The 12139-nt window shown below is 41.7% G+C and overlaps 2 protein-coding genes across 4 annotated transcripts; one reads left to right on the plus strand and one right to left on the minus strand.

The window, feature by feature from the left end:
- The first annotated feature begins 1400 nt into the window (after positions 1-1400).
- Positions 1401-6123, plus strand: LOC115027664 (sodium/bile acid cotransporter-like). Of its 2 annotated transcripts, XM_029461143.1 has the most exons (7): positions 1402-1478; positions 3578-3641; positions 3775-4199; positions 4320-4524; positions 4840-5018; positions 5487-5686; positions 5837-6123. In XM_029461143.1, the coding sequence occupies exons 3-7, from the start codon at positions 3796-3798 to the stop codon at positions 5908-5910; spliced, it is 1062 nt and encodes a 353-aa protein (XP_029317003.1). In that variant the 5' UTR covers positions 1402-1478; positions 3578-3641; positions 3775-3795; the 3' UTR covers positions 5911-6123. The 2 variants fall into 2 exon arrangements, with proteins under 2 accessions (XP_029317002.1, XP_029317003.1); XM_029461142.1 differs by lacking the exon at positions 3578-3641 and having other exon boundaries at positions 1401-1478.
- An 87-nt stretch (positions 6124-6210) lies between these two features.
- Positions 6211-12097, minus strand: LOC115027663 (sushi domain-containing protein 4-like). Of its 2 annotated transcripts, XM_029461140.1 has the most exons (11): positions 11864-12097; positions 11506-11580; positions 11270-11411; positions 10385-10576; positions 9931-10122; positions 9474-9665; positions 8848-9039; positions 8351-8545; positions 8124-8256; positions 7650-8041; positions 6211-7566 (listed from the first exon to the last, which is right to left on the minus strand). In XM_029461140.1, exons 1-11 carry the CDS (start codon positions 11918-11920, stop codon positions 7541-7543), a joined length of 1788 nt encoding a protein of 595 aa, XP_029317000.1. In that variant the 5' UTR covers positions 11921-12097; the 3' UTR covers positions 6211-7540. The 2 variants fall into 2 exon arrangements, with proteins under 2 accessions (XP_029317000.1, XP_029317001.1); XM_029461141.1 differs by lacking the exon at positions 11506-11580.
- Positions 12098-12139: the final 42 nt, after the last annotated feature.

Below are 12139 nucleotides of genomic sequence, written 5' to 3' on the forward strand. Positions count from 1 at the left end.
CCATCCTAGTATTAGGAGCAGTGGGCAGCTATTATATCATCCGTGCCCGGGGAGTCCGGTGCCTTGCTCAAGGACACTTTGGCAGTGCCCAGGAGGTGGACTGGTCCCTCTCAAAGTACCAGTCCAAACTCCATACTTGATCCCATCAGGAAATTCCAAACATTAGCAACTTGAATCCCAACCCAAGTCCCTACTGACTGAGCTACTACCACTCCAATTCAAACAACAGACAGCATAACAGCACACAGCACCATCACTGTCACCACTGTCTCATCTCTCAAATAAAAAAACAACCAAAACATCAATCAAGCTGAAAAAGTGTTGCCAATAATAGCAAATAATTATGTTATCCACATAATTACAATCTGTATGACATTTAATTAAATGAATTGGCAGCACTAGAAATGTAATGTTTGCTCACACAATAAAAGGTTTCCTAATGGTTAAACAGTGTCCACATGTTTTAGGATGTCAATATTTGGGAATAATCTGTTATGTGTGCGACATGTGTGCCTGATTGATGCCTCATTTCCACTGCATGGAAGAAGTAACTCCATTCTTCCCACATTATCGACCCCACCGATGCCAAACTTCCCTTCGTCCTCATTGCCTCTCAAGACCTTAAACAAAACCAGTTTTTGTCAATTGTTTTGGTTCATTCATGTGGCACGTTCAATAACAAGTTGTATCATGTTTTGTTGCATACTATTGTTTAACCAAGACTTCTGTGAATGTGGAATAAGCACGGTAACATTGCTTAAGTTCTTGTTCCTGTAAGAGATTCTATTGCATGTCAGCACATGAAGTGCATTGAGATATAAGATATGGCCCCTTTAACTTTAACCTAATCTCTACCATGCTTCAGAGATTTAGGCAACAAAATTTGAGCCAGTTCAGTTTTGCGAGTTGTAGATTAAAGGTCTTGGTTTACAAAGCACCCCAGTGACACAATAAAAGAGGACTCATTTTGAAAAGACCGATAACTCTGCCAGGCAAACTGAATCCTCTGCCTCGTTGCATAATATTAATCAAGGGTCTGTTTACACATGCAAGTGAGGCCAAATGAATAAAGTGCCTCTTTAGAGGTACAGAAGCAAGTCCATTCTTTCCATGTTATTGAGCCCACCGATGCCAAACTTTCCCACGGTGCACTGAAAAAGGAAAACTAGGGGAACAACTCACTATGGGCACGGGATGATTTCCAGTAACTGGCATAAAGGTTGGATTCACTAGCATTATTTGTCACACGTGAAAATGAAAGCAGCCCTGCGAGGAGTTGACCGTGGTTCTGATGGTTTTCTTCTGGAGTTGATTGCAAGTGTTTACACCGACCATGTTGCCATGAGCCCATGTGACAGAAAGGGGGGGTGGGGGTGCAGGGGACCAAAAGGAGTTAGGCACAAGAATGTGAGGAGGAGAGATAGAAACAAGAGTTTGAGTGAGCATAGCGAAGTTACGGAAACTGGACCAAAATTAAGGTAAGAAAATGTCTTTATTTCTTAACCTTTATCATTATCATGTCTTTGCTTTTTAAATGGTGAGACTGCCACTATTCTTATATTAAGAATAAAATAAATAAAGTGTTGTGTACAGCGTTGATTCAGCCTGCTCGTCCCTCTGCTGTAGAATATCAATGCCATCCAAAACACACATGAAAGAGGTTGTTGCATGGTGTGATACATTCCTTCTTTACAATGAGCATGGCCAGTGCAGTGGTTCATCCCACCTCTTATAAATTTCACATATGTAGTCAAATATCAAAAAGCAGGTGAGTTGTTGTTTTAAACTACACTACCCTTGTTGTGCAGAGCAACTATATGGCTCTTTAAGTATGTTTATTAGTTTAGGCATGAAGGCACATGCTGTATCAGGCTGCAAAGACCATAACTGGAAAACTTAATTATTGAGTTAAGTGTCTTTAGGAAATGTCTTGATTATAATAAAATGATAAAAAAATAATGCCATTGTTTTTAAATTACTTTTATGGATTTTTTCTTCTTTAAACTGTAAAGCACCTGCAGATGTGTAGAAGGACTCAATTACAATATTACATTACATCATACATTTCTTTAGAGCAAAACAGTGACTGCTTTTAGATACATTAGGATAATTGATTGGTGTTCTCTCACATATTTTGTGTTGTAAAATGTGGCTTTAACGGCAAAGTCATGAACAAATACACAGAGGAAAATGGCTGAGTGGTTGCACAACACTCATTAGTATTACAGGAGGATTACATAATGTCAGATTACTCCCCCTAACAGTACGTTTAGCAGCTACATGGGGTTTTGAGGCTGGTATCGATGGGGAATGTGTTTTTGTTCCTTTGCAGTACCGTTTAGTCACTGAGAAAAGAAAGGCTACAATCTACACTTAGTTATTTTAAAGATCCCCTCCAGACATGTTTTATATGATGATAATTTGCATCTGATTTGAATTACCTAGTTAATGATCAAGAATATGCAAATACTTTCCATTTCAAAAATGTAACTGTTGGACATAAAATGTCTCTAGTATGTCTCAAGTAGTAAAAGTATGCAGGCTCGAACTTTTCACATCACAATTGTGTAAACTGCATACTGGACCTCAACTGAGCACAGAGAGACTTTCCCCCTTCGGTGGATGACTGTGAAAACAGCCTTCTGATGTCAAACTCTGCACAGTATACATCCAATATTTAAATAAACTAACAATAGGCGAAACACGTGATGCCTACATCTGCAGGTGTACACTGCTGCTTCTGCTACTTTTCTAGCTAATCAATGTTTGGGCCGGACTGTGTCTGATGTCAGAAAACTGCTGCCACTGTGGCTTCACATCAATGGTATTGTGAGTTCATGTTAGCCGAGTGTTTACCCATCAACTCTGATCAATGATATGTTCTACTGGAATCAAAAACAGACTGCAATCCCATAATAGTTGGTACTCATTAACATCATAACACTGATACAAAGAGATAATAAATTACGTGGTAACTCCCGCTGTGCAGCTCTAATCCATGTTGATCTATCTAACCACTTTTATGCAAGGACAAAAATAAAAAATGAACACAAATTAAAAACACATCCCTTCTGTAGAAGAAGATTTATATCTATTAGTCTTCTTTTATATTGCTTGTGTGTATTCCTGCCATTTCTGTACATCGCTGTGTTGAGAGAAACTTTTTTACAGTGATTAACAGGTTCTTTATGTACATGGTTTAATTAAGTGTCTGCCTTTTTTAGCTTTGTGTTGAGGGGAACTACTTTTTTTTATTTGATTACCAGATGTTTGTGAATGATTCCTTTTGTTGTATTGTGAGGAGAGCCCAGGCCATCCCTGTGAGAAGTTACTTTAATCTTTGCTTTGTGAAACAGACTTGTATCGAGAAGTATGTATACCTTAATTTCCCTCGGGATTAATAAAGTATCTCTCTCTCTCTCTCTCTCTCTCTCTCTCTCTCTCTCTCTCTCTCTCTCTCTCTCTCTCTCTCTCTCTCTCTCTCTCTCTCTCTCTCTCAGGGTAAATATTATCTGTAAGAATTGTTTGCAGGTAGCGCAAATGCTATAACTGCTGTTTTTACTTTTATATTTTCTAGTTAAGAATTGTAGAGAATTACCAAAAAGCTCCTCAGTTGGACATCTGTAACCTGCTAAACGAGTGTGAGTGAGTTATAAGTTGATCATATGATGTGCATTGCATTAAGAAGCACTCAAACTCTACCTTATCCAATGACAATAATCTCACACTGTAATTCCTTTGCTGTTAATGTATTTAATTTGCTTTGTGTGACAGGTGAAGCAGAGCAGTGTTGGGATGAGCGCGACAATGAACGTGACAGTAGTCTACAAGGGAATAGCTAACATCTACAATGAGGGAAATGTCTCTGGCAATGGAAGCATGATGGGTGTCCTGAACATCCCCGACTCCCTAAACAAAGCCATCAATATCCTCACCGTCGTCATTCTCTTCATCGCCATGATATCTCTTGGCTGTACGATGGAGATCTCCAAAATGAAGACCCATTTCTTTAAGCCAAAAGGAGTAGCCATTGCACTGCTGGCCCAGTTCGGCATCATGCCCCTGACTGCTTTCACTCTAGCCAAAATCCTACAGATGGAGCCCATCAAGGCTGTGACTGTACTCATCTGCGGCTGCTGTCCAGGGGGAAGCTTGTCAAACATTTTCTCCCTGGCTATGAAGGGTGACATGAACCTCAGGTAAACCCTCAAAGATGATTGATTCCTGTCTTTTTGGAGGATTATAAAAGCCTACAATCATTTACTACTTAAACTGGATCAGCATGATGAATGCTTGTTCTATCTCTGATACCCTCCCAGCATTGTGATGACCACTTGCTCCTGCATCGCTGCTCTGGGTCTGATGCCGCTGCTGCTCTATATTTACTGCCAAGGCTTCACCGGGCTGGAAAATGCCGTACCGTACGTCGGCATCATCTGTGCTCTGGTGTTTACCCTGGTGCCTTGTTCCATTGGCATTGCCATTAATCACTACAAACCAAACTATTCATCGATCATCCAAAAAGTGAGACACTTTTGCTTGTCATAGGGGGGGAAACCAGCACGGGCAACACGAGGAACCTGAAACTGAAGCATCATTTTATTATTTACACCTGTGCTTTTGATGTGTCACTGTGTCACATCATGTCTTACGTGAAAAACTTCTTTCCATAACTAGTCATCAATACACAGGAAGCCAGTTCTTTAATGTTAACTAAGAGCAGACCATGAAGCCTCCAGATGATGTTTGCCACATTTGGAAATAGGGAAGAAGAGAGATGCTTTGATGCTAAAATTCATTTAGAGGAGATAAACTGACTCACTTTCCCTTTCTCAACAGGTTGGCCTCAGTATCCTGATAGTCGCCACCATCATAGTGTTCTCCCTGTCTGGTGTCGCCATCAAAGACGTGTTATGGATGGCCCTCACACCTGATGTTCTGGCCGTGGCTGCACTGATGCCAATGATTGGCTTTACGCTGGGATATGTCATGTCTGCCATATGCAGACTCAGTCCAAAGTAAGTTAATACACGCTAGATGTATCTTTGGGCTGCTTTCGTAGTTTTCTTTGTTAGAGACAATATCTAGTATTTTATGATAAAAACGCAAAAATTAGAGAGAAATAAAAAAATCATCGTAAGCCTCTTGTGACCCCTCAATTTAATGTTGGGACCTCCTAGGTGATCGGACCCCCAGGTTGGAACCCTCACATGAGCCATTTCACTGTTTGAGTCATTCTTTACTTTTGATACTACAGTTTGCCAAAAATACCTACGTACTTCTCCTTTGGTAAAGGATCTGAACACTTCAGATGTCTCGTAGTAATGTAGGTGTTAAAATAAGAGACGAGCTCCAGATAACAGTTGAAAGCTGAGAATAAATGCTGTTATTTCAAGTTATTCCTTCTAGCTGAAATACATTTGGCTCATCTGGTGAAATTCAAATATAATGTGAAAACTAATGCCAGTTAACTCACCTCGTTTTAGATGCAGCAGGACAGTCTCCATGGAAACAGGTTTTCAAAACATCCAGCTGTGCGTTACCATCCTAAAAGTGGCCTTTCCCCCAGAGGTCATTGGGCCCATGTTTCTTTTCCCTCTGATATACTACACATTTCAATGTGCCGAGGGCCTTCTCCTGACCCTGTGCTTCAGAGGTTACCAAGCATTCAAGCCACCGACTGAGGGTAAATGTCACAGCTGCCTGTGTGTTTTTGTAGAGCGAGGCTGAGAGGAGGACTGGAGGGGTCAGACGAGCCCATGCACTCTCTCAGCACATTTGTAGCCATTGGTCTTTTGAATTGAGACCAGAGTCTAATATCACGCTTCTCTTACAGACGGTGACAATGTTAAACAAGGGGAAATGTCTCCCCAGTGCGGGAGCGGGAAAGACCTGAATCCTATCTACTGAGGATGCAGTGTTCAGCGCCCTCGCTGTCTCCATAACAACTGCATATTCTCCACTCAGGCCTGTGATACGGACAGAAAGACTGTTGAAGCAGGTGGAACAACTAATACTTTATTATTAAAAATAATGACATTTTGTATTTATATTTTTGTATCTGCTGAAATCTGCTAATTTTATGACTGACCCCTTGAGACTGAATAAATGAGTTTAAATATATTGACATGTCATGTGCTCTTTTGATATTATATTAAATCAGACCTCAGATGTGAAAAGCGGCCTAATGAAAAAGAAGGATACAGCCAATTTGAACACCTCAAATAATATTTAATCAAAATGCGCGTATGGTATATACAGAGTAAACTTAATTTAAAACTTTTTACATATATTAAAATACCATGTTCACAAAAAAAAGAGAGAAAAAAATGAATTCCTCAGTCCAAAAGTAAATTGAATGGACAGTCAAACAAAGTGAACACTGACATTACACTAATCTGTACACATTTTAGTGTTGGAGCTTCCCAACCACATTTACAGTGTCACATATGACGCGCCTGCAGTAGAATCAAAACTGAAGCGGCAAAGAGACCTTTTTTTTTTAAGCTTCCAAGAGTTGTGGAAGCATCAAGAGAAGCCATGGCTGATCAACAGCGTTCTGGACACAAATAAATTAAACACACATCTTAGGGTTCCCGTTTAAAACAGGAATTTCCAAGCAGCCTGAATAAATTAAGAGAATAATATTTTCTGGTGTACAAGTGATGTCTGACAAAGCCACTCATAATATTACTAAGCAGTGGCTGCATTTAACTGACATTCATTTTTAAAATTCCTTATTTTACATATTATAGATACCTGTGCATAGAAGTGGAAAGCTAAGGCCATTGGGGGCAAGAGGATGAGTATGAAGAGAATACATCTGAAACGCTTTGCAAGTGTGAAATGTATTAAATGCAGGTCTGAAACAAGTCTCTTAAAATGTTTGCCCTCAATCCCATGAAGAAAACGCAGCAGAGTGAACTCTTGGGTGAACAAGCAGCCTTAAACTGTACAGCGACATGTAGAATGACATGAGTCATAATTAATTACACCTTAAACAAGGACTTATAATCACAGAAATCTTGTGAAGACAATGCTGTAAGTGTGCATGACTTGGACAACACTCTAGATTACCGGGCTTTCATGCATCTTTGCCAATGTGCGTCTGAAATGATGTGATATGTGGTTAAAGAAAAGTAACAATAAACAAGACACTGAAGAGATTAGTAGCTCCCAAAATCAGTTTGCAGCTTCACCCATTTAACTGAAACACAGCTTTAAGACACACTCCTTCAGGAGGTGCCTGTTCCTTTCCGTTTCTGTTCAACATGTTTCAAAACTGAGCTTCAGACATTAGACGTACATACATAGTGTAGGAATTCTTATCAAAAATGTAAGCATGTATGTACATGTGAATCCCTTCTCTGTTCTTCTTTGGGATGGACCGAGGAACTATTCTGAGTGACCCACAGCTTCACTCAGAGTCTCGTCTGTGTTGACAGCTGTGTTGACAAACTCTCAAGAGGTATCCCGCTCACCAGTACAGATCAGTAGCAACGCTGGTTGTCTCGAGTAAGTACAAAGGCTGGTGCATTCTTCAGGCTTCCTTCAGCAATGGCATATCTGTAGACAACAGACAAACATTTGTATCAGTGCAAAGTGGGGATTTTAAGCAAGTTAAAAAGTGTGTTTGAAAAGGGCTTTACCATCAGAGTAGTCCATCTCAGAGTCCAGAGAGAGGCTGTGTTGGTCGCTGCCTGCAGACGGCCTTCTTTGCGAGGATGAAGGAGCTGCAGCACCTGCATGCTCCAGAACCCAGGTCGAGGATGAGGGTGAGGGGGACGAGGAGGACGAGGACGGCGGCACAGGATGGACCACAGCCATCTCTGACTGCTGCTGTTTCAGAGAAGAAGGCCGAGAGGGGCCAGCATCTGGCACTGTCGCATGCTGACCCTCAGACAGCACTATCTGGACTCGAGACTCTGAGCTTAGGGCTGAGGCTCCGTGAGCATTCACAGCCTCATCGTACGAGGGCAGAGTCACCTGGACTCCTTCCACCATGATTGACACGGGCTGGCCGGACACACCCTGATCACGTCTAGGTATGGAGGAAGACAGTTAAAGTCTACGACTAGTTTTCCAAATATGAAGTGCCTTCCATATTTTGAGGGCAGACTCACCGATGGAGGGACTTGAGTCTTGGCTGCAGAAGTACAAACAGCACCACCAGGAGCAGGATTAGGGCCACTGAGCTGGCTGTGGATGCCACTATGGACAAGGTGGGCATCCCTAATGGTAAGGTTGGGTCGTGGTCTGTGAGACAGATAACAGTTGACACAGTTATATGTACAGAACGTACTGTAGTTATTAATCTAATAGTCCAAATAGTGTAATCTATTCTTTTTACCTTGCTCCATGAGGCAGCTGAGCTTCATTTGGCTGTCCCACTCTCCATACTGACAGGTAAGGTATTTATAGTCTCCCTTCAGAACATAGCCTTCGTCACAGAAATATTCAATCACAGTGCCATGAGAAAGTCTTTGGCATGGGGCGGGATGGCAGGTGAAGCCCCCGTTCTCTGGCTGAAATGGAGGCTGGCACACTGTCAATGAAAAAAAAAGAAAAAAGAAATTACATCAACGCCCATGCTGTATAATGTTTACCAAGCTATGAGTGCTAAACTAGTTTGAATCCTATTTGAAGGACAGGGACTAAATCGTTGATTGTTTTATTGTTTTATTTGTGCAGGTTTAGCAGTCGCTAAAGCTGCGTAATCCTTTATGAAAATGACATGTGGAGTTGCCCAAGTCCCTATTCTCGTGCCTCTTCTGTTCAAACTGTACATGCTCCCACTAGCTCACATTATGAAATACACCTAAATATCTTGAGGAGGTTTGTCTTTACCGTCACTGCGTATACAGCGAGGAGGTTCAGAGGACCAGTGTCCCAGTGCAGAGCAGGTGAGGATTCTGGGTCCGTCTGGCAGGTAACCAGGGTCACAGCTGTACTCCAGTACTGTGCCCACAGAGAACGAGCTCCTGTTGGTGTCCGTCAGATTAGTTGAGCCATGCTGCACTGTAGAGGGTCTTATACAACCTTAAAAAAAGGGGCAAAGAGTCCAAAAAAAAACAGTTAATAGCTGTGATGTCTTCAACAAAAACAGGCTTAGTTTATACAACACTAAAAAAGGAAACATGAACATAGTTTAATAGATAAAAGAGAGTTTATCTGAGGCAGATAAACAGTTGACACGATTATCTGTTCAGAACTAATTATTCCTCTAATAGCTAATAGATCATCTACCTTTACCTTGCTCCATTAGGCAGCTGATCTGCATGCGGCTGTCCCATTTCTGACAAGTATGGAATTCATAGTCTGCCTTCAGATTATAACCTTCATCACAGTGCCGTGAAAAAGCCTTCCACATGGGGAGGGGGTGGCAGGTGTAGCCCCCGTTCTCTGGCTGAAATGGAGTCTGACATACTGTCCATTGAAAGAAAGGAAAATAATAAACACAGACAGGTATTTACCATCACTTCGTATACAGCGAGGGGGTTCAGAGGTCCAGTGTCCCAGTGTGGAACAGGTGAGGATGCTGGGTCCGGCCGGCAGGTAACCAGGGTCACAGCTGTACTGCAGTACTGTGCCCACAGGGAACAAGCTCCTATTGGTGTCCGTCAGATTAGTTGAGCCATGCTGCACTGTAGAGGGTCTTATACAACCTTAAAAAAGAGACAAGAAGACAGTCAATATCTGTGTTTGTATAGCACATTTATGTTACAAAGTGCTTTACAGGTAAAGATAGAGATTTTAAGTTCTCCCTTTTTCTAGCCATGATTATGCTGTTTCCGAAGAGGATCAGGTGCTTGTATATTGCAGTGGAAAACAAGGCAACAGTGAGTAAAATGTGGCAGAAGCAAAAGAGTTCAGAGGGTTAAGACCAATGAATTGACCTATTAATAGATTTGTGTTTGAGGACTGACCAACCTTGGCTCACACAGCTGATCTGCATCGGGCCGTCCCACTGTCCATCCTCACAGGTCAGGTAGTTATAGTCTCCATTGAGAAAGAAGCCATCATCACAGAAGAACTCAATCACAGTGCCATGGGAAAACATCCGGCAGGATGATGGGTGGCAGGTGTAGCCCCCATTTTCGGGTTTGGAGAGGGGAAGACATGCTGATGAGGGGGGGGGGAGAATATGCAACATATAAAGTAGCAGGCCAATTTTTGAAGTGTGTGGTGTTGTTGTTTTTTTTGTACGTTTATATTTAACCAAAATTGGCAAAAACTCATGACAGAAACTGAAATGCCACATAATTCAATGTGAAAATAACTGATAATAAAGATGCTTTTACTCATGAGAGAAGGATTTTAAATTAGGCTAGCTACTCGTTACTTTACAGATCAGAAAAAGACAGTGGTGGACAAAATATCTTACCACCACTGCGTATACAGTGAGGCGGGTCAGAGGTCCAGCGTCCCAGTGTGGTGCAGGTGAGGATGCTGGGTCCGTCTGGCAGATAACCAGGGTCACAGCTGTACTGCAGTACTGTTCCCACAGGGAACGAGCCCCTGTTGGTTTCTGTGAGGTTTACCCAGCTGTTCTGGACCATATACGGCCTCACACATCCTGAGAAGAGAAGAGAAGAGAAGACCAAAGAAGAAGAAATTCTGTGAAACTGCTCAGGTTTTCAGTAGAATTAATACAACAAATATTGTGAGCCTGGTTTTATAGTGACCTATAGTAACCATAAGTTCTAGAAGGGCTTTGCAGTGGCACCACATGTGCCCAGAAAGTCTCATGGCAGTCCTCTTATTCATTATATTAAACACTGTGATATCATGTAGACATTGACAGTTTGGTGCAACAGTGGTAAAGGAGTTCAGGTCAATGGGGTCACCAAAGATCAAAAATAATTAATCTCCTAGGGATCATGAATATCCAGGACACATTTTATAGCTGTAGTTTCGAGATACATTGCCATGAAGCAAAGTGTTAACAGGTGCAAAGAGAAACCAACAACACATATGGAGTAGTTATATTAGGGCTGTACCATTTGTGATTATACATCTGCTGGGATAAACTGGCATATGTTAAAATCAATGTTAGGAGGTAGTTGATTAAGTCTCTCATGTGCAGTAGAACAAGCAATACATGTTTTCGGGGTCAGGACTCCCTGACATTCACCCATTTGGTCAGTGTCGTAACAAAGCTGATTAGATAATGTTTATTAGTCAGATAGAATAAAGCGTTGATACAATACACAAATAATCCATAATACATTGTATTATACAAGTGTACAACCATAAATTTGCTCCTTACCTGACCCTTGCCCAGTAGACACTGCAGTCAGTACCAGCAGCAACAAGAAGGACCGTTTAGTGGCTGAGGTGTGGGCCCAAAAGGTATTTGATATTGACTGTATCATTCCATCACGCATCTTCCCCCACAGAGTCAGCCCAACCTGGTATGATCAGGAAAAACATGTAATTACAAAAATATATAAATATATCATGATGAAAAAGGAAGCACCCATGACATTGGCCATATGCCGTCACCTGCGTGGCGCAGGTACTCTGCAGAGCTTGGACAGATTCCAGCGAAATGGGTGTGATTGTGGTACAATGACAGCACTGAGAGAAAGAAAAACACTAGCAGTATTGGTATAATCATTTAGCAAGCTAGCGTTAATTAGAAACCAATGCCAACTGCTCTTTTTAGTGCCATATATTATGTCAACGAAGCAACGACTTTATCTAATTAGATTTCCCGCATGTAAAATATAACTCTTGTCCGGAATGGTTCCGTCTCAGCGGCTACACACCCATTTTCCTAGATTCCTTGTTAGCTCGAATAGCTACGTTTGATTACGTTGCAGAGAATAAGACCAAAACACAATACATCACAGTTACATACCGAGTGTATATTGTTGATAATATTTAGATAGCAACTGTACTGCCACCTATATAACATTAATATCCATCAGAGCTGGTTTTCATTGTTAGGTTAGCTGTCTGCTGTAAATTGAATTAACGAGCCCAGCGGTACTGCTACAGCTAACCGCTAGCTAGCTCCCTATTGGCTAGCTTGTTACCCGCTACGCTAGCTAGCTGCATCGATTGAAGCGTCAGCTGAGCTACCCATGGAGCTGCCTCGACTTTGTCCGGTAGCCATAGTAACATATGCAAATGT

The sequence above is a fragment of the Cottoperca gobio genome, chromosome 22 (genome assembly GCF_900634415.1).
Source record: "Cottoperca gobio chromosome 22, fCotGob3.1, whole genome shotgun sequence".
Taxonomy (NCBI): Eukaryota; Metazoa; Chordata; class Actinopteri; order Perciformes; family Bovichtidae; genus Cottoperca; species Cottoperca gobio.

Bases quoted from the DNA above. Each gene is read 5' to 3' on its own strand.
- LOC115027664 (XM_029461142.1), top strand. From the start codon at position 3,796: ATGAGCGCGACAATGAACGTGACAGTAGTCTACAAGGGAATAGCTAAC. The intron at 4,525-4,839 runs GTGAGACACTTT...CTTTCTCAACAG, and splicing joins ATTCATCGATCATCCAAAAA to GTTGGCCTCAGTATCCTGAT. The intron at 5,019-5,486 runs GTAAGTTAATAC...ACCTCGTTTTAG, and splicing joins ATATGCAGACTCAGTCCAAA to ATGCAGCAGGACAGTCTCCA.
- LOC115027663 (XM_029461140.1), bottom strand. From the start codon at position 11,920: ATGTTATATAGGTGGCAGTACAGTTGCTATCTAAATATTATCAACAAT. The intron at 11,412-11,505 runs GTGACGGCATAT...TGATCATACCAG, and splicing joins AGAGTACCTGCGCCACGCAG to GTTGGGCTGACTCTGTGGGG. The intron at 8,546-8,847 runs GTAAAGACAAAC...TTTCATTGACAG, and splicing joins TCGCTGTATACGCAGTGACG to TGTGCCAGCCTCCATTTCAG.